General features: G+C 41.3%; 1 protein-coding gene across 1 annotated transcript; it reads right to left on the bottom strand.

Moving 5' to 3' along the window:
* Positions 1–598: 598 nt before the first annotated feature.
* On the bottom strand, positions 599–6,830 carry LOC139411968 (LIM/homeobox protein Lhx2-like). Its single transcript, XM_071158736.1, has 5 exons — positions 6,623–6,830; positions 5,128–5,330; positions 4,333–4,703; positions 1,308–1,510; positions 599–889 (listed from the first exon to the last, which is right to left on the bottom strand). The coding sequence occupies exons 1-5, from the start codon at positions 6,803–6,805 to the stop codon at positions 599–601; spliced, it is 1,251 nt and encodes a 416-aa protein (XP_071014837.1). The 5' UTR covers positions 6,806–6,830.
* Between the last annotated feature and the right edge of the window lie 16,238 nt (positions 6,831–23,068).

The raw sequence follows: 23,068 nt of genomic DNA, 5'->3' as shown, positions 1-23,068 counted from the left end.
CTTGAGCCACAATACTCTCTGCTGAGGTAAAGAAAAGAATATGTGTTTCTATCCGATCTTGATGGGAGAAACAGATCTGGATATGTTGGGGACAATTGAAGTGTAAGGCACATGGCAGTCATAGCATATTTTAGCCTGTGTTTAATCTCAGATTTCCCATCATTTTACAATCCTTCTCAATGTTTCCTAACAGTGACTCCTGTACAACAACATAAATATTGTGCTGGAAAAAAATGAATTTCCAAAATTAAGCAGTTTTTTTTCTTTTCCACAGTTTCATTCTGTCAACATTGAAAAATGCAAATCAAGTCTCTTCAGTTCTCAACAAAACAACCACAACAAAATAACAATAACTGTTCCTTCTGCAAGGCTTGGCAGCCTCACTACGCAAATATTCTCAAATGGGCTCAGAGTAAAAGTAAGAGTATTTTTCCTTTACCTTAATTTTACTAGTCCATTAAATGTCTCTGTCAAAGGTCTGTGTTTTAGTTCCAAGTGGACAGAGTTGGGGGGGGGGGGCCTCGGGATGAGGCTGGTGAGGGTGTTTAAAGGGTCAGGGCATCAGATGAAGCTGAAGGGGTCCGTCTGTAAGGGGGCATCAGAACAGACTGGTCAGAGTGGTCTGCAACGGGCTTCTGCACTCGTGAACATCCATGCTGCCAGAGACAGAGGTTAACACGGAGGTGACGGTGGGCAAGGTGGGGTTGGTCAGGTCTGTCAGGGTGGTGGGGGTGCTGGAAGGACTCATGGAGGCGTTGGAGATATCGGAGGCAGGTCCGGAGGGCGTGCCCCCCTGCAGGGTGGAGCCGTCTGAGGTCTTGTCCACGCCCGTGTTTTCCTGTCTCAGCAGGTTCCGCCGGAACTTGGCCCGAGCATTCTGGAACCAGACCTGTGTACCCCAGCAAGGCAACATCATAGCGAATATTAGTGATGGAACCGTGGGGAAAGACAGTTTCAACTGGAATAACAGGCATGAAAAACAGAATGCAAAATGACTGCTTTGTTTCCTGGGAGCTTCAATAAAAGCGAAGCGATTTTTACAGAATTTTTGTTCAGATAATTTGCTGTGGTCTTTGTGGAAATCAAGCGCTCTATGTTGTGATCCCCACTTCCCATAATAAACCATTCTTATCTGGAAATTGAAATAGAAAATGCTCCCTTGTTACTCATTTGATTTCAAAATCCCATTATTCAATCATATTAGCTACCATCATAATACACTAGAACATTTAGACTTTTTGTTTTGTGTGTAGTTTTTCTCATTTTGTTGAATATCAGGAACAATATGGTGTAGGTGTGTGTCTAACCTGTAGTACACGCTTGGTGAGGCCAGTCTTCTGGGCCAGCTGCTTCAGGTCCTTGGCGTCTGGGTTGTGGTTGATGGCAAAGTAGGACTTCATGGTCCTCAGCTGGTGGTGTTTGAAGGAGGTCCGCATGCGCTTGGTCTTCTGACTGGAGCTGTAGGAGTCCCTGTCCATAGAGTCTCCGTCGTTCTCATTACAGCTGAGTGCTGGAGGACACCACACACACACATAAGATGTTGTTTAGACCACATGAATATGGTGTATCATTCAAGGATAAGTGAAGTTAAACATGATCATGTCATGTATTTTGCTGCGTGGTATATTTTGAATTGATGAATTAAAATCAGCAAAATGCTGGCTTGTATGCACCCCAGCTGGCTTTTAATGCAACGCTTTAAAATCGGTTTAGTAATGAAATGTTTGGTAGAGAGCGTGGCAATGAATACACACATCAAGGTAGAGGAATATACACACGGAAAGCATAGGTATAATTAAACAGTGATTGTAAATTCAACCACAGCCTGACTATTAAACAGTGTCTCATTAGGCTCTAACACACCCCACAGTACCATAATCAAAATAGGATGTTATGTTTATGTTATATTTATAACGTATTTAATTTATTTGTGATATTTAACAAATTGCACGTTTTTAGGCTTATACCCAAAAAGTGTTGTTGAATTCACATACATTAATCAGCATATTTCAAAACAAGTGATGCGAAATTATTGTTCCCTTTGTCAAGCACTCACACTATATGGTGTCATAGGTTACTGATTATGTAAGACCTTGACAAATTAAAATATGTCTATTACTTTCTGGCTAGGGTTGTCAGGATTGTCTTTACATTTAGAGGTCTTCCGTTGTTAAATATGCATTGGCAGTTTGCAAAATAGAAATGCCAGTCTTCCTTGAAAACAGATGAAGTGCGATGAAGTAATAAGCACGCAATAAGATGTTTTTGTTTTTTTATAAATACAATAATAGTCTTAACTTTAATAGTATAATTATTATTATTATTATTATTTGGTGTGGTTGTTGCCTTATTAATTGTAATTATGCTATAGCCTGCCCTTGATAATCGAATCGTGGCTGCAAAAACATGACATATTTCCCTGACAGTATTTTCTTGGCAAATGCTTAAGTGTTGCTATCTTTCATAACAGTTGAAACATATTCAATGCTGCATACGATAAATATTCGTCATTCACATTCCTCAGAATAACACTTAAGAGTTCAGACAACTAACCACAAACACCAGACATACAGAAACAATATTTATCTTTCGCAATTTTTCAAAAGCCATTGATAGGCTGATGTGAACTTTTCTAATAACATAGGAAATAATTTTTTGGTTTGTTTCTGCCGGACCACAACACATTCAGAACCGTATGAGATCTTTATTCAAACCAAACGTCGATGTCGTCCTTAAAAGGTTGTTAGGTGACTTCAGATGTTAACTTCAGTCAATACTTGAATGCGTTGTTTATTAATACAGTAGGTTGATATTGTATGTCAGTCAGTGGCCCAATGGGTAGACAGTAGAGGGCAGTAGCGACCCGGAGCACGCCCCATCCCCTTTTCTATTTTATTTTTTTTATTTGACCTTTATTTAACTAGGCAAGGCAGTTAAGAACACATTCTTATTTTCAATGACGGCCTATGAACAGTGGGTCAATTGCCTTGTTCGGGCACTTAACCCTTTCCACGTAGGTGTTGTGGGGAATGCACTTTGGTTTACTGGATGAAAGTGTTGTTGCTCAAACAGATCACGAACCATGTGAATAATCTTGATATGACCAAGTGATGCGTAGGCCTAAAGAGAAAATACGTTTTAGGCTATATAGCCTATTTGAATAGACGAAAGTTAAATATCAGGTGCTTTCACTACCTTAATAAATCCCTAATTCTACTATTGACTTTTTTTAATGAAAGTTGGTATGCACATGAAAACAGTTTAACACAATAACTGACGGTCATGTTTAATTCTCAAGACCCAAACTTCGATCCGACATTTAGGCGTACCCTATTGAATGGCCTTCTTGGTGATCACAATCACTACTGAATAACTCGTCAAGTCTCACTGATATATTGTAGTGCACTCACATTCTGGCCCCGTCCCAGAACAACCGGCAACCGAGTGCGCAAACTCAAGCAGAGGAACTTTAGATGTCTATGGGCCTGACAAGTGGAAAATGGCTAGGGTGAAAGCCGGAACTTCAAATAAATGTTTTAAAGAGGACAGGAGAAGAAAATGATAGATTCAACTTTCTCCTGCCACACACAGTTGAATTGTAGTGGGAGGGATTTTGGATACATAACCTGCATCAATTTAGAAAATAACCATCTTATAATTTCCTGGAAGAAACTATGTCAAACTGTTTTGAATATTAGGTCTAAATGAACACGGTCTTTAGTTTCTCCAGAACACAAATAAGCTAATGCAAGACTACACTCCCTAGGCTATATAGGCTTTTATGATATAAAAAAAGAGGAATGTCCATGTGGGTAAAAAACAACTTTGTATGGTAAAATCAAAGAAGAGGCAACGTTACTTTTTGCTACGTGCTAAGCTTAAATAAATGAACTGAAAGAAGTTGTTGAAATATTCGTTGGAAAATATTGGTTGCAAACGCAATATAGGCTATCATAACTTTCACATTGTTCGTGAGATTAAATGATGGAACCAAGAGGGCGACATTTTTTTAATTGCATAATGCAGGCAACCTCTGTAGGCCTGTAAAAATTGTATTACAGTGAATATAACTAACAGATTATTGAGATCAAGTAGGCTAGGCTACTCTGTTTCAATTATCATCGCATGAAGACTCACAGTCTCACCCCTTCGTTGCACTCGATTGTTGTCCTGCGTTGTCAAAAGCGGGCCTTGGCAATAATTATAAATTGCACAGCGTAGTCATTTTGTCTTACGCAGTGGACACTTTGTGAGGAGAGTGCTCATTGAGTCAATGTAGAGTTATTCTGAAAAGGCTTATTTTAAATTGACATTTTATTACTGTAGTCTTACCGGCATTGTAGGCTGCTAAATCTGCTCCTGGCCCGGGACTTTTCCTTTTCCTGGGCCGCCCTTTATGCACACTCCCCACGCCGTTGAAATAGGATAGTCCCAATGCGTTGGCAGGTCCCAGTCCTTTGTGAGAGGCTACATCCGCATGATTGAAATGTGTCTGATATTCCCCCTGTATGAGATTTTCAAAGTGCAGCCGACAGTAGACCAGACTGTCTTTCATGCCAAAGTGGTCCCCAGTCGTTAGCATCTTGTTGCAGGATGTGCAGGTGAAACAGTTCAAGTGGTACACCAAGTCCCTGGCCCGCATCACCATCTCTGAGGCCGAGATCCCGAGGTGGCACCGGGCACATCTCTGGACCGAAAACCTTCTGCGGAGAGGACAGAACCTGCATGGTCAGTGCACGGACACATTTTGATCGGATGTAAATTATCCATGTCAATTAGTAGCACATACAGTGGCAGTTACAGTATGTGTGCACCAAGGCCTGCTCAAAAACAGAACAATGTAGCCCACAGTACTGAGACACTCTCACACTGGCCATTTGTAATGCATTTTGTGCAATGGCACTTCAACTTTGTCAAAGCTCAGTCTGGCCTCGCTGTAGGCCAGATGAAAGCCTATTATATGTGGTTGTAATAACAACATTTATAATTCGTGATGTGTGCAGGTGGAGACTCGTTTCGGGGACATCTGACTATAAATGTGCTTATTCTTCATAACCCAACACCTTTACTATTGAGAAATGTTTTAGTTCTGGTGTGCAGCACCATTTGGGGGATTGATGGAGTTACCTGTAATAATCTTCCTTGCAGTAGATACTTCCGTCTTTGCTGAAGCAGGTGAGCTCGGACTCGAGGTTGAGTTTACACTCGCAGCACTTGAGACAGCGCATGTGCCACTGTTTGTCCACTGCCAGCAGGTAGTAGCGGTCAGCGATCTTCCCGCCGCAGCCCGCGCACAAAGACACCCTGTCGCTGTTCATGCACGACATGTTCTAAAAGACAACCAAACAAACACAAACATGAAACACAGATAAACAACGCCATCAAACACCCATATCGAAATAATGTTTCATTTCTGCCCCAAGATATGCTGCCTTTAGGATATGCTTATTTTAGCCTATCAGACATTATTTTGTTGTATGAACTGTTATTATATCTGACTGAAAATATTACACCGAACAATACAGGCTTATGTTGACTATAAATTAACATAATTTTGAAGTTTACACCAATTAAAATATGTCAGTTTATAGGCATACAGCTAAATGTATCCTATAGGCCTTACCATATTCTGTAATAAACATTTTGGGCATTTAAAGAGAATCATCCAATAACAACAACAAACAACAAAGCACATGCTATTTACCTTTCGAAATAAAACGGCTTCACTCGCATGAAGATTTTGGATTACATAAATCATAATAGGATCAAAACACACTTACAAACCAACACACACAGTTTATTTTGTTAAAACTTTCACTTCTTCCAATGTATTTTGGCTTAAATCTTTGTTTTGACTACAACTGCCTAACAAGAACAATGCGATATAATAATAATAACACATAAATTATAGCATATAGTCGAAGAGATCAAAGATAAAACCACTTCCACCCACCCATAGTCTAAAAAGTGAAAGCCAGTGTTATAATTAATTTATCATTTAACTCAAGTTACATTTTTTATCAACCATTCTAGTCTTAAGCTATTTCCTAAAAGTCTATATGAAATGTACCCTTATATTTTAGGGTATTTTCCTTATTTTTACCCAAAGAATGTATGAATGTACAATGTTTTTTGTACAAATTCAAAAGTATAAAATTATGAAATATCCATTTCATTATGATATCGTTTAAATTGACAACATATCTAAGCAACGCATGCTTAAAAACACTTGATTGTGCATAATAAAAACACCCGTGATATTTGCTATTAACAGATTAGCATGTGAATATTAATTCATTAGCCTATTAGTAGACTACATTATTAGGTTACTCTAAAATGCTCTGTGACAGTGATTCAAAATAATTCCATAAGAGTAAATAAGCTACATTGTTAAAGATACAAATAATAATAATAAACTCAAAAAGCAAGTTCTTTCTTAGTCCAACAAGTTTTAATAGCCTATCCCACGTCAAGTATATTTAATATCCCAAGTATGATGTTATAGTTCACTGCTCTTACTGCATTTTTGCATGAACTTTTTGCTGATCATTATGATATTTGTACACAACTGCTCTCAACTCGCGATTGGAATCGCCCTAAGCGTGGTTGCTTAGTTGCCTACCGTTTCAGATTCTCCCATATCTATGGCCGAACTGATAGCTGCGGATTCGCTCTTTCTTCTCCGGTCCATTTCTTCCACAACAACGTGCATTTCGCCTCCAGGGAGGCCGTGGAAAAGCATAGTTACCGGAGAGGGGATGATGTTAAACGTGTTTTCCTCAAATCTGAAACCCAAGATTTCCATAAAACGCAAATCTATAGCCCGTGCATTGGCAGTCAGCTTCTTTCCCTTCTTGGTGTGACAAGGAAGAATTCCAGATCAGAAAAAAATATGATGCAAAAATGGACACGTGTTCTCCACGCTACGCATCATCTGCCAATGGAAATCATCATCTGAATCTCTGCATCTCTCTCTCATGACATATAATTAATTAATTAAAGTGACGGAATCCTTCGTTTTACCAATGCTAATTAATTATATGCAGCATATAAATATATTATTATATTATCGTGCGAGAAGAAATGCCACTTGCAAAATAATTCCTAAGGAATGAAAAACGTACCAACTATCGAAGCCCTGCATGGGTCTGCTACTAGTCCCTTCTATTTCTTCAGAGGTATTTGGATTCAAACATTTTGCAGGGCATTAGTAAACGAATGAATTAGTCCTTTGCCGACCAAATACTAACTCGATCAATGAGCACTGCCACTAGTTCTATTGGAAATCATCAACTGTACCAAAATGATTTCCACACGAATCGAAGGAAGAGAAAAAATTAAGAACACAGCGTCTCTGAGATTGTAGGAGCGTGAATGTCCATGTAGCTGCCTCCTTGTCAGTTTGTCATTGAACTCAAATGCAGTGTCCAAGTTGTCGTTAGAGCGTTATTGATTATATCGAAATCTATACACACATATAGCCTATGCTTTTCAAGGACTTCTAAAGATATAACTAGTTGGCAAAAAATATGTTTGCATTTAGATCCTGTTGGAGGTCTGAGAGAAGCTGTTTTCCTTTGGCAGTTTTTTCGTTTAGCCAAGAAAGCTGCATGTGAGTAATCGAGGAGGAGGAATTTACTATACATTCAGTAAGAACGCAAGACTCGAGCAGGCAGCCCTTTCACTGTTCCACTGTCTCTGGCCTTGCGATACACTCCGCGCCTTTTCTACAGGGACCCATACGTCACGTCCCACGATTTATGTTCATTGGTTGTTCAACATCGTCGAATTCTTATTTTACTGCTGCCGAAGAAGTATGCAGACTAGTAGCCTATTCTTTCTTTGGTTGCCCATGACATACTGTTTAGCCGCATCCTTTCTGTGTTGCATTTAACAAGATATTTGAATACCTTAAGTGCTTATCTAGGCTAAAACAACATGACAAAAGAAGAAGAAGAAGAAGAAGAAGAAGAACACATTGATGGTGATCTGTTGGACCATTGTCACTGACGTTTCATGTATCTTTCGTTTTTTCTTACTCTCTTTATATCTCTCTGTCTGTATCTCTCTTTCTCTATCTATCCCTCTCTCGCTTTCTTCGATATATCTGTCAATACAGGCCTTACTGTAATTGTCTTTTTTTTCTTCAGGCACATGGATCCATGCTCGACAAAAATACTTGACTTGCCTAGTTAAATAAATGTTAAATCCAAATAAAATAAAATAAACCGTTTTTATTTAACGTACAACTTAACAAATCACAGCCCTATACTATCTACTGTATCACCCTTTATTGAACCATCTGTTTCCTATAGAGCATGTCAGTCAACCTGGCGTCAGAGACACCATGACTTTATTCCATCAAAGGGACTCAATGCTGCGTCATGTAACCGGGACGTAGACACAAACAGACACCTGGTTACACAATATGCTGATAATTAGTCATTAATACCTATTCAGTCACTCCCGTTTCTACTCCTCGTTGAAATGGGAAGCAGAAACATGCAGGTCACGTGTCACAAAACGTCCCTGTTGTTAATTCCATTCATTCAAATATAGGTCTGTCATGCATACCAAAATGAAAGACAAATGCTTAGGATCGACAGTGCACAGTGAATCATTATGGACTTCAGAATCTATTTTGTAGTGTAAGAAGACATTCATTGAGAAATTACAGAAATAACATTCAATATGCACTGTGAATCCTGATGAGTTCAGGCTGCTCAAATATTTTGAGGAAACAGATTACTTTAAAAAATTGTAGTGAATAAACGTAAATAGCTTAAGTGAGCAGTACTTTCTCCATATGAGTAATACAAATGCATTTTTTTAGTAGAGTATACTTAAATGTAACACCCCCACCAGTGTGCCTTGGCCCTTCGATTGAATTGTAGACTTACTATGCTTGCAGTCGGCATTCCAATTAATTCCAAAGGTGCTCAATGGGGTTGAGGTCAGGGCTCTGTGCAGGCCAGTCAAGTTCTTCGACACAAATCCCTACAGACCATTTCTTTATGGACCTCACTTTTGTGCCCGGGGGCATTGCCATGCTAAAACAGGAAAGGACCTTCCCCAAACTGTTGCACAAAGTTGGAAGCACGGAATTGTTTAAAATGTAATTGTATGCTGTAGTGTTAAGATTTCCCTTCACTGAAACTAAGGGGCCTAGCCCAAACCATGGAAAACAGCCGTGGACCATTATTCCTCATCCACCAAACTTTACAGTTGGCACTATGCATTGGAGCAGGTAGCGTTCTCCTGGCATCCGCCAAACCCTGAGAACGCGTTTCCACTGCTCCAGAGTCCAAAGGCGGCGAGCTTTACACCACTCCAGCCGACGCTTGGCATTGCACATGGTGATCTTAGGCTTGTGTGCGACTGCTCAGCCATTGCAGTTCCCAACACACATTTCTTGTGCTAATGTTGCTTCCAGAGGGAGTTTGGAACTTGGTAGTGAGTGTTGCAACCGAGGACAGACAATTTTTTACACTCTACACGCTTCAGCACTTGTCTGTCCCACTCTGTGAGCTTGTGTAGCCTACTACTTTGCGGCTGAGCCGTTGTTGCTCCTAGACGTTTCCACTTCACTATAACAGCACTTACAGTTGACCGGGGCACCTCTAGCAGGGCAGAAATTTGACAAACTGACTTGTTGGAAAGGTGGCATACTATGACGGTGCCACGTTAAAAGTCACTGAGCTCCTCAGTAAGGCCATTCTACTGCCAATGTTTGTCTATGGAGATTGCATGGCTATGTGCTCGATTTTATACACCTTTCAGCAACGGGTGTGGCTGAAATAGCCGATCCCACTAATTTGAAGGGGTGTCCACATACGTTGTATGTATTGTGTATCATAAGGCCTTATATAGTGGCCTGAAACTCATAGTTTACAGGCCACACCAGGCCTGCAATTAGGGTTGCAAAATTCCACAAGCTTCCAACCATTTAAACTGGAAATTTTGCAACCCTAACTGTAAATCACATTATGCTGGCTTGCAAAGTGATATGTAATTCTTATTGGTATATAGCCATCCTTAGGCTATCCAACAGCTGAAATGTGTATTCACCCTCATCCTGCATTCATAATGACTGCCAGGGTTAAGAACAGTGGGAGGAACAACCATTTTAGTAAGGGGTGCAACAATTCAATGATCAGATTAGTTTAGAAAAACGTTATTTGTCTTTTTGTAGCTTAAAATGTATTAATCAATCACTCAATGTACTTGCAGAAACACAGATATTAAAAACAATTGTAAAAAATTGACCTGCAGTAGAGCATTCTGGGAAAAAAGTTAATTTGTTATCATATCTTTATAAAATGTAGTTAGAGTCAGTACCACATAAACATTTGAAGTAATAATGACTTTTCATTGACTTTGAGTACAATTTACTGGAAGTATTTGAGTTAAAAATGACTTGAGGTTTACAGTGTGCCATTTGGAATGAAGGTTCCACCATAACTGGTGTTGTTTTATAGATTTCAATCTTGTTTTCGATTTGTCTAATCTGGATCTAAACTATATTTCGACAAATAGGCCTACAAGAGATAATCTTTAATTTTCTTTAAAAGTCCACTCAGGGTTCTACTGGGCCCATTGTAAATAAAATAAAATATAATGCCAATTTTTTCCTTCTTTAGCATTAGAATAACAAACCAATATTTATCCAAATTGCATTGGCATTTACAAAAAAATGAGAAACATTATGTTATTAGAAAAACCTGCAACATGTGCCTTCAAAAGGGGCAAATTCATATAGACATTTTTTAAAACCTTTATTCAACTAGGCAACTCAGTTAAGAACGCATTCTTATTTTCAATGACGGCCTAGGAACAGTGGGTCAGTGATCTTCAGGTCGGATAGTCTGACTTGGAATTCCGAGTTAGATGACCATTCAAAACGATTTTTCCCAGTCGAGTTCCCAGTTGTCTTCAATTCACTGAAGTCAGAAGTCGAAGATTTCCGAGTTCCCAGTTGTTTTGAACAGCCCCTACTCTGGATCCGCTCTTCTAATTAGCTCCGTGATATTAATTGGGAGGGGAGTTTGGACTTCATCAGAGGAGGAGGACTTACCTTCTTCAGGAAAATAATGGGCGACAGAAAATGCCTCAGATATGTGTGTGAGAAATGATATCACATCCATACAACGTTGTTTCTCAAAAGGACACTCACTGTCAGGACCACTCACACTGTTCCCCATTAAAACCATCACATTTTATATAATTGACTATTCTTCATCGATGGCAAAGGAAACGAGAAGAAATTAAATAGCAGGGCACCTTTTTTGCACTTATTTGTTCGATTTCTGTCTCAGATTTCAACAATGGAAAATTTCCACATATAATAATCTATATGACGAGAGTCCAAAATCCAATTAGCACAATGAAAACGTAATCTTTCTACCACGAATGACTTAAAATAATAGTCCGTATCTTTTGTTTTCCAAGCTTTATCTTTAAACTTTCAACAGTAGCCTCCTAAATGTCTGCAAAATAACAACATGACAATAATCATGATTATTATCACGTAGGCCAAATCAATTCGTAATATTTTAGTAATACAAATATTATTAATCATAGGCTAATTAATTATGATAAAAATGATCACTTCAATATTTCACAATTACCCCACAATTTTGCCTAATTTTATTTTCCTTTCCCCCTGACTCCTGATCAGCAGGGATAGATATGTAGTTGCATATAGGAGGAGATGCTTGTGGTGGCGAAGGTCTTGAAAGTAGCCTAGCCCACTGATAAATAATACCCGTTCATTCCTAGAACAGAAAGCCTGCGTTTATTTTAAAGTTTTATAGCACAAATAGGAAGAGGCATGTTAAGCTCCCAAATCCTTATGCAAATCAATCCCTGTGTAATACCCTTAATTGAATACATGCATATTTATCATATGCGTTCTCTGTCTGGAATAATGCTGGCTTATACATTAAACATTGCTGCACCAGGCATGACTGCGGGCGTGTATGAAATATGATATTGCGAGGATCTAGAAAAAAAGAGAAAGCGATGAGGTGTATTTTCAAGCTCAAATCGTCTCAATAATAACTATGTTTATTAAATGGGACTTGATTTCATCATGTCTCACAATTGTCCCCTCACATGCTCAGCATGCAGTGCAATCAAAAACCTACTTACAAGCGTGCCGATTTTATATAAACAATTAGGATATGATCTTGTTCTGTTGTTTCATTAGCAGACGTAGTGATTTTAACGTCCCTCCTTATCCGTCTGGGCTGTTGGAGTCAAAGTCAATAAGGTTGGTTCAGTCGACTATGGAACCAACACACCAGAGCGCTCTTTTGTCTAAAGACGGCTTGTGTTGGAATATCCCCTGGTGACAATTATTTCAAGGCATTGTCAAACTGACAACACTCCACGCACATTTCTTCTTATTTTGATAGGCCTACACTGGTTTCCTGCCATGCCATGCAGGAATATAATATGACGCTATATTCATCGATCCCAAATAACTCCCTGTTTATTAAACCGAAGAGTCCATCATCAATCTTTGATCTAATAGGAAACGGCAAGGAAACGCCTCATAGTGGATTATTTCCCGCTGCTGCTATACAGGCTTTGGTGGAGCAGTGTGGGACTAGATTGCATGATGTAAAAAGATGTCATTGATGTAATGAAATACACGTTCATGTCTCATCTTCATCTCCATTGTATGTTCATTTGTTACTCTCCACCTTGATATCCAATGTACTGCTTTACAACCTGCATTCATCATCAATATGATGCCAATCTAATGACTTCACAATGACCAAATAGCTCTCTCTGAAGAGGTGAAATATTGCGTCAATGCCATTTCAATTACAGTCATTTCCAAAAGGGGAAAAACGTATGAATTTATGTAAACAATTGTATTAATGAAATTCATGAATTGGCTGAGATTCAAATGGAATTGTTCGCAACCTACTAATTGGCACCAATGATGAGTGGAATGTTGTGTCAATGATCTGCTAGGACTAGGTTAGAGTTTCCCCAGAGTGTATGAAAAAGTAACAATTATTTGGCCCATAGTATTTGTATTTCCGAGGCTATTCGCTGAGGGTGGTTGGCTAGTCTGTCAATCTGACAATGGTATTACATTTCATTATATTAAAAAAGTATGATCATAGTAGTAATAATAATATTCGTAAAAAATACATTTTAGTTTACAAGGTGCTTACAATAGGCCTATTCAATGAAATAATTCATCTAATTATTACAATTGTTGAATAAGTCATACATTAATTAGAGGGCAGGGCATATTTGATACGTCACAAGGCGAAATTCACTTAAAGCTGCATAGCTGCTCTTCAAGAAGTCTGGGATACGAAAATTAACACCCTGTGCCAGGGGAGTTGACTGATAATTGCAGCAAGTAGGCTTTACCTTGACCTACTCTAAATACTGAGGCATCTTTACAGATTACTTGTCTCATGATTTCCAAATTGGCAGCTATCAATAACACAATCTGCATTTTGTGAAAAACATCACCCTCATAAGTCTCTGGTATCTTTTAGACCTCCATCTATTTGAATGGTATTCTGGATAAAGGTATAGAGAGAGACAGCGTTGGTCCGGAGCTAATGGGATGCTGCTGGATGTAGGGAGGGGGTTATATGCTCTCACAGGAGAAGACTACTGTAATTAAGAAAGGGAACAAAGCACAAGAGACTAAAAGCACATGAAAGGGAAAAGGCATAACCTAAACCTAATCAAGACACACTCACGCAGGCACGCACACACACAAACACACACACACACACACAGAGATATACACACACACAAACAGCACACAAATGCACGCACACACACACAAACAGCACACACAGGCACACACACATCGTTCAACCAGACACTACCATTTTACTTGTATGTTTCACATGTTGTCCCTTTGGTCACAATAACTTAACACAAGTAGGACATTTGTGTGAAAGTTCAGTTAAGTCACGTTGCTTATGCTTATTATATATGTGCAATTCATATAATATGAACGGAGGCTGAATTACTTAAAATGATGATGGTCCTGTGTGTGACTTCAAGGGAAGCATTCAATGACAAACAAATGTGTGCTTCTGTCCCTTTCTGTTACATGTAATGACCCATAGAAACACCCTGTTCTGTCTGTGGCAGCAGCACTAAGGCCGGGTACAGGAGGAAACCATAAAGGAGCTCAGAGGAAGGAAGCTATGAAACACACCAGGTCTGGGTTACATCAGGTCAGTCTGCCACAGCCCTGTCTGGACTTAGACCTGATTCACACTGACTCCACTAGTCTACAAGACAGAGACACTTCATTGCAATATTAGACAGAGGATAGAAGAACAGCTTTAAAATAAGCCATCTCTCTCCGTCTGCCCCCAGTGCGTTATCAGGGCCAATGCAATATTTCAGTATGAATGAGGATGTTAGGATCAGTTTCGCAGTCTAAACTCCAGTTCAGTATGGGTCAACACACTCTCTCCGTCTGAACTGTGAGGGCTTGTGCAACATCTCCGCTCAAACACTCAGAATATTTCAGTCAGGCTTTCCCCTCTTAAAATAAGCCATTTTCAAAGACATATCAGAGGGATTTCTGTTTGTACTTTTTATTACTGTCTCTCTAAAATGCTCAGACACAGTCCTGCACTGGATCTGTGAGCATCATTGGAGTTGTATGTACTGCATATACCAAAAATCATGGCTTATGTTCAATGGGCTTTTGCATTAGATTGAACAACATGCAGTAGGCTGCCGATTTAACCTCATTCACATACAGTAGTTTTTTAAAACGACATTGTTGGTTAAGGGCTTGTAAGTAAGCATTTCACGGTACGGTCTACTTTTGCATTTGGCACATGTGAGAAATAACGTCTGATTTGATACATGGAGAGAACTTCGGTAGGGAATATGTTCGAAACAGTGCAGTTATGCCCTCCGTTAGGCAATGAAACAGTGCAGTTATGCCCTCCGTAAGGCAATGAAACAGTGCAGTTATGCCCTCTGTAAGGCAATGAAACAGTGCAGTTATGCCCTCTGTTAGGCAATGAAACAGTGCAGTTATGCCCTCCGTAAGGCAATGAAACAGTGCAGTTATGCCCTCCGTAAGGCAATGAAACAGTGCAGTTATGCCCTCCGTAAGGCAATGAAACAGTGCAGTTATGCCCTCTGTTAGGCAATGAAACAGTGCAGTTATGCCCTCCGTAAGGCAATGAAACAGTGCAGTTATGCCCTCCGTAAGGCAATGAAACAGTGCAGTTATGCCCTCCGTAAGGCAACGAAACAGTGCAGTTATGCCCTCCGTTAGGCAATGAAACAGTGCAGTTATGCCCTCCGTAAGGCAATGAAACAGTGCAGTTATGCCCTCCGTAAGGCAATGAAACAGTGCAGTTATGCCCTCCGTTAGGCAATGAAACAGTGCAGTTATGCCCTCCGTAAGGCAATGAAACAGTGCAGTTATGCCCTCCGTAAGGCAATGAAACAGTGCAGTTATGCCCTCCGTAAGGCAATGAAACAGTGCAGTTATGCCTTCCGTTAGGCAATGAAACAGTGCAGTTATGCCCTCTGTTAGGCAATGAAACAGTGCAGTTATGCCCTCCGTAAGGCAATGAAACAGTGCAGTTATGCCCTCCGTAAGGCAATGAAACAGTGCAGTTATGCCTTCCGTTAGGCAATGAAACAGTGCAGTTATGCCCTCTGTTAAGCAATGAAACAGTGCAGTTATGCCCTCCGTAAGGCAATGAAACAGTGCAGTTATGCCCTCCGTAAGGCAACGAAACAGTGCAGTTATGCCCTCCGTTAGGCAATGAAACAGTGCAGTTATGCCCTCCGTTAGGCAATGAAACAGTGCAGTTATGCCCTCCGTAAGGCAATGAAACAGTGCAGTTATGCCCTCCGTAAGGCAATGAAACAGTGCAGTTATGCCCTCCGTTAGGCAATGAAACAGTGCAGTTATGCCCTCCGTTAGGCAATGAAACAGTGCAGTTTTGCCCTCCATTAGGCAATGAAACAGTGCAGTTATGCCCTCCATAAGGCAATGAAACAGTGCAGTTATGCCCTCCATAAGGCAATGAAACAGGCAAAATGTCAGTACAGATACAAAGTGGAGTCGCATTTCAACGGCTCAGACACGAGACTTAGGTGTCAGGGACTCCAGACAATCACGGATTACAAAGGGAAAACCAGCCATGTCGCGGACACCGACGTCTTGCTCCTGGTCAAGCTAAACACCTTCATTGCTCGCTTTGAGGATAACACAGTGCCATCGATGCGGCCCACTTCCAAAGGCTGTGGACTCTCTTTCAACATGGCCGACGTGAGTAAGACATTTAAGTGTGTTAACCCTCGCTAGGCTGCCGGTCCATACAGTATCCCTATCCACATCCTAAAACATATTCAATCTCTCCCTATCCCAGTCTGCTGTCCCCACTTGCTTCAAGATGTCCACCATTGTTCCTGTTCCCAAGAAAGCAAAGGTAACTGAACTAAATTACTATCGCCCTGTAGCACTCACTTCTGTCATCATGAAGCGCTTTGAGAGGCTAGTTAATGATCATATCACCTCCACCTTACCTGACATCCTAGACCCACTTCGATTCGCATACCGCCCAAATAGATCCACAGACGATGTAACCGCCATCGCACTGCACACTGCCCTATCCCATCTGGACAAGAGGAATGCCTATGTAAGAATGCTGTTCATTGACTTTCGCTCAGCCTTCAACACCATAGTACCCTCCAAGCTCATCCTTAAGCTCGGGCCTTGAGTCTGAACCCCGTCCTGTGAACTGGGTCCTGGACTTCCAGAGGAGGCACCCCATGTGGTGAAGGTAGGAAACGACACTTCAACTATGCTGATCTCAACTCATGGGCCCCACAAGGGTGCGTGCTCAGCTCCCTCCTGTACTCCCTGTCCACTGTGTGGCCACGCACACCTGCAACTCAATCATCATGTTTGCAGATGACACAACAGTAGTAGGCCTGATTACCAACAACAACGAGACAGCCTACAGGGCCCTGGTGGAGTGGTGCCAGGAAAATAACCTCTCCCTCAACATCAACAAAAGGAAGAAGCTTAGTGGACTTCTGGAGACAGCAGAGGGAGCACGCTCCCATCCACATCAACAGGACCGCAGTGGAGGTGAAAAGCTTCAAGTTCCTCAGTGTACACATCACTAACAATCGGAAATGGTCCACCGACACAAACAGTGTGGTGAAGAAGACGCAACAACGCCTCTTCAACCTCAGGAGGCTGAAGAAATTTGTCTTGGCCCCTAAGACCCTCACAAGTTTTTACAGATGCACTGTTGGGCTGCATCCCTGCCTGCTAAGCCAACTGCACCGCCCGCAACTGCAGGGCTCTCCAGTGGTGTGGTCCACCCAACGCATCACCGGGGGCAAACTACCTTCCCTCCAGGACACCTACAGCACCCGATGTCACAGGAAGGCCAAAAAGATAATCAAGGACATCAGCTGCCCGATGTCACTGCCTGTTCACCTTGTTATCATCCAGAAGGCGAGGTCAGTACAGGTGCATCAAAGCTGGGACTGAGAGACTGAAAAACAGCTTATATCTCAAGGCCATCAGACTGTTAAATAGCCATCATTATCTGGCCTCCACCCAGTATCCTGCACTGAACTTAGTCACTGTCAACCATGCACCTTAGAGGCTGCTGTCCTATGTACATAGACATGGAATCACTGGTCACTTTAATAATGGAACACTAGTCACTTTAATAATGTTTACATAATGTTTTACTCATTTCATATGTATATACTGTATTCTACTGTATTCTAGTCAATTCCACTCCGATAATGCTCGTCCTAATATTTATATATTTCTTAATTCCATTATTTTACTTTTAGAATTGTGGCTATTGTTATGAATCGTTAGATACTACTGCACTGTTAGAGCTAGGAACACAAGCATTTAGCTACACCCACAATAACATCTGCTAAATACGTGTATGTGACCAATAAAATGTAATTATATTTGATTTGATTAAGTGTTAATATTGACATCATGCACACAAGCACCAAACAGAGTGGTCGATTTGGTGTCTTTCTTGTCTCCGTATAATGTTAGTATCATGAGTGTGTCCACTGCTCCTGGAGTACTCCATTCTCCCATCACGGCTCCCAGCAAAGCCCTGTCAGTTAGACCCAAACAGAGGTGACACAGAAGAACCCCAATCCGCCACAGGATCCCCTCTTTGGAGAGTAATTCTAGAACTTACATGCCTCTTATTTGTTGGGTCAAAGGTTAAATTACTGATCCTCCCCTCCATTCCCCCTCTCCCTCTCCCCTCTGTGGTAAAGCTGTACTCAGAGTCCTATATTTACATGGATTAGAGTCCTTTCACAGTGAAGAAAAGAGCTGGTTCACAGTCAAAGCCCGAGGAGCAGCCTATGCTGCCCGAGTGGCCACATTATTCACTGCCAGACAATGACCATATTGTGGTTATGTGAAAAAGGAGGGGGGAGGAGAAAAGAGAAAGGCCCCTTTGCCATGGCAAAGTCCTCCGCTTGTGCCACAGAGCGGGGAGGGCGAAGCCCCATCACTTTTCCAAGCAGAGCAAACAAAGCCCGCCCACTGTGAACGAGATGAAGATGTCAAAAGCTTTTAGGCAGGGGGGTGAGACAGAGTTTAGAGGATAAACCAACAAAACAAGTGAAAAGGTCTTTTCTCAAATGGGTAAATCCCACTAAGTCTACATTTCCACATCATCTCTGTCTTAACCCTTTCTCCCACCCCCACCATGTAACTCTTCTCCTAAATAAAATGTAGAACAAATAAGCAAGTCCTCCAGGAAGGTGGTCAGACCCTGGCTCCGCAAATGCACAGCTCACAATAAACCGGGTATCATATCTGAACAACTAGGTTAACACTTGTTTGCTTCTTTCATTGCAGTCTTATAGCACTGCTCTCGTTCATATTGCATTTGCTATTTGACAGTCCAGGCATTAACACTGCTGCCATTCATAGTGGTGATACAAAACAATTATCTTTCTAATGCTTTCAGAGATCACACGGTATTCAAATTATATTGGAATATTTAGTTAACTAGCGTGTTTGCCGGTCACAGCTTTTCCACGGTAGCCTACAGTTGCTTGCGAAAGTATTCACACCCTTTGGCATTTTTCCTATTTGGTTGCCTTACAACCTGGAATTAAAATAGATTTTGGGGGGTTTGTATCATTTGATTTACACAATATGCCTACCACTTTGAAGATGCAAAATAGTTTTTTATTATGAAACAAACAAGAAATAAGACAAAAAACTGACAACTTGAGTGTGCATATCTATTCACCGCCCCAAAGTCAAAACTTTGTAGAGCCACCTTTTGCAGCAATTACAGCTGCAAGTCTCTTGGGGTATGTCTCTATAACCTTGGCACATCTAGCCATTGGGATTTTTGCTCATTCTTCAAGGCAAAACTGCTCCAGCTCCATCAAGTTGGATGGGTTCCGCTGGTGTGCAGCAATATTTAAGTCATACCAGAGATACTCAGCTGGATTGAGGTCTGGGCTTTGACTAGGCCATTCCAAGACATTTAAATCTTTCCCCTTAAATCACTTGAGTATTGCTTTAGCAGTATGCTTATGGTCATTGTCCTGCTGGAAGGTGAACCTCCATCGCAGTCTACAATCTCTGGAAGACTGAAACAGGTTTTCCTCAAGAATTTCCCTGTATTTAGCGCCATCCATCATTCCTTCAATTCCGACCAGTTTCCCAGTCCCTGCCGATGAAAAACATCCCCACAGCATGATGCTGCCACCACCATGCTTCAGTGGGATGATGTTCTCGGGGTGATGGGAGGTGTTCGTTTTGCTCCAGACATAGCGTTTTCTTTGATAAAATAAAATAAAATGTATTTATAAAGCCCTTCTTACATCAGCTGATATCACAAAGTGCTGTACAGAAAACCAGCCTAAACCCCCAAACAGCAAGCAATGCAGGTGTAGAAGCACGGTGGCTAGGAAAAACTCCCTAGAAAGGCCAGAACATAGGAAGAAACCTAGAGAGGAACCAGGCTATGAGGGGTGGCCAGTCCTCTTCTGGCTGTGCCGGGTGGAGATTATAACAGAACATGGTGAAGATGTTCAAATGTTCAAAGATGACCAGCAGGGTCAAATAATAATAATCACAGTGGTTGTCGAGGGTGCAACAGGTCAGCACCTCAGGAGTAAATGCCAGTTGGCTTTTCATAGCCAATCATTCAGAGTATCTCTACCGCTCCTGCTGTCTCTAGAGAGTTGAAAACAGCAGGTCTGGGACAGGTAGCACATCCGGTGAACAGGTCAGGGTTCCATAGCCGCAGGCAGAACAGTTGAAACTGGAGCAGCAGCACGGCCAGGTGGACTGGGGACAGCAAGGAGTCATCAGGCCAAGTAGTCCTGAGGCATGGTCCTAGGGCTCAGGTCCTCTGAGAGAGGGAAAGAAAGAAATAATTAGAGAGAGCATACTTGAATTCACCCAGGACACCGGATAAGACAGGAGAAATACTCCCGATATTTTTGATGGCAAAAAGTTCAATTTTAGTCTCATCTGACAAGAGAACCTTTTTCCTTATGTTTTGGGAGTCTCCCACATGCCTTTTGGTGAACACCAAATGTATTTGCTTATTTTTTTCTTTAAGCAATGGCTTTTTTCTGGCCACTCTTCCATAAAGCCCAGCTCTGTGGAGTGCATAGCTTAAAGTGGTCTTATGGACAGGTACTCCAATCTCTGCTGTGGAGCTTTGCAGCTCCTTCAGGGTTATCTTTAGTCTCTTTGTTGCCTCTCTGATTAATGCCCTCCTTGCCTGGTCCGTGAGTTTTGGTGGGCGGCCCTCTCTTGGCAGGTTCGCTGTGGTGCCATATTCTTTCAATTTTTTAATAATGGATTTAATGGTGCTCTGTGGGATGTTCAAAGTTTTGGATATTTTTTTTAGAACCCAACCCTGATCTGTACTTCTGCACAACTTTGTCCCTGACCTGTTTGGAGAGCTTCTGGGTCTTCATGGTGCCGCTTGCTTGGTGGTGCTCCTTGCTTAGTGGTGTTGCAGACTCTGGAGCCTTTCAAAACAGGTGTATATATACTGAGATCATGTGACAGATCATGTGACACTTGGATTGCACACATGTGGACTTTATTTAACTAATTGTGTGACTTCTGAAGGTAATTGGTTGCACCAGATCTTATGTAGGTGCTTCATAGCAAAGGGGATGAATACATGTAGATGCAACACTTTTCTGTTTTTTCAATTTTTTTAAATTTCACTTCAGTTATTTTTTTCATTTCACTTCACCAATTTGGACTATTTTGTGTATGTCCATTACATGAAATCCAAATAAAAATCTATTTAAATTACAGGTTGTAATGCAACAAAATAGGAAAAAGGGGGATGAATGCTTTTGCAAGGCACTGTATATACACTTGATATACACTCCTCTCCGTATTTATTTGGACAGTGACTGTTGATAATCACGCATGATTTTCATAGTTATGGTAGTATCCACATTAATGTAGAAGTGTTCGAGACACATCCTCCATTCTTATTTACCATAAAAGTGACTCCAAAATTAACACACAACCATACTTTGATTATTTTAGTCAGCTTTGTAGTGCTGGGACAAAAACCAAAACACATACCCACGTGGGGCCCCAGGACTGAGTTTGGGAAACCCTACTTTAATACACTATTAAAGTGAATTTGTCAAAATATTTACGAAAATAAATGTATTGAAATGAGGGGGACTGGATACATAAATTGCTTTCATTTCCAAACGGTAAAACAGATATGTATGAACATACCCTCAAATAAAAGGTGACATTCTGCACCTTGACCGCATATGAAACATTTGATCTCAAATCCAAAATGCTGGAGTATAGAGACACATTAAAAAAGTTTTGCTTCACTCTCCAAACAAATACGGCGATGAGTGTATACCCATATGGAAGCAGGAAGTATCTGAGGCCAGCAGCCTGAGGCGCTGTGTGGAGTGAATGACATAAAGAAGCCTGGTATACAGCTGCAGCCAATTCACATGTAAATGCTCCAGCCTTGTACTGACTCTGATTAACTCCCTGTGAGTTCATAGTTTCCCTGTTAACAAAGATTTAGCCTCTTTTCAATGAAGCGGTACATTAAGAGGGAGAAAGGAAGGAAAGAGAACTAGTGGTGAGCCTTACAGTAAAGCCTCTTGAAGACATAATGCAGTCTCCGTCTTCTGCAGCTAATCCGCCTAGCAGATGCTGGACAGGGTCGGTGCTCCTACAAGGAGAGGACGGTTGCGAGAGAAAGGAGGGTAGGGGACAAAAGAAATCAGACCTCTTGTTTTTCATTCCATGGGCCAACCACAGGTCCCCCCAAAAAAACCAAAACAGAACTGATTGAATGGCGTGAGACTGAGTTGGCATTGGGAAGTGTCCAATAGAACCTTATGAATGAAAATGGGGAAAACTGTCTTGCAATCCTGAACACTGTTTTAGTCCACATCCAGATCCCTGACATAACGATATTGTGCATTCTAAAGGTTTTCTCTATGTAAAAAACATGGCACTGAAGTTCTATTTGGCGCAATAGGCTGGATAGCTAAATGAGAGATCGTGTTGGTCTGTTGGGGCTATGAATGATGAGGGTGGGTAAGAGTGGTTTTGGTGGGTGGCTGTGTAAAAATGTGAACGTGTGTGTGTTGAGCTCACTGTTACAGGACAGTTGCTGTGCCAGCCCAGCCTTAGCAGCAGCCCCTTGCATGGCACTGCTCTGCTGATGTGAAAGCAGAAGAATAGCCTTTGTCAAGGTGTACTCGCTTCAATTCTCATCCATCTCCCTTGGCACAGGGGTGTTAAATTATATGCTCCAGAGGACTTCACATTCACATTTGACAAGATTCGGGTTATTAGGCAAACAGGTTATGCATATGTTCCCCTATGACAGTTTTCACAGTCAAGGATTTCAACCTTTATTTCCTCTACCCCCCCCCCCCCCCCCCCACACCCCTCTCATGTCCCCACTGTCTCCTCTAACAAGCAGAGAGTCTGTGAGTCTATGGAGGGTGTGATAACTGTGTAGCTCTGTGCCCTGCCTCATCTATTGGC

Source organism: Oncorhynchus clarkii, chromosome 6 (assembly GCF_045791955.1).
Source record: "Oncorhynchus clarkii lewisi isolate Uvic-CL-2024 chromosome 6, UVic_Ocla_1.0, whole genome shotgun sequence".
In the NCBI taxonomy this organism is placed as follows: domain Eukaryota; kingdom Metazoa; phylum Chordata; class Actinopteri; order Salmoniformes; family Salmonidae; genus Oncorhynchus; species Oncorhynchus clarkii.
Note: the sequence above shows the minus strand (reverse complement) of the source record. Positions and strands in the feature narration are given on the sequence as shown.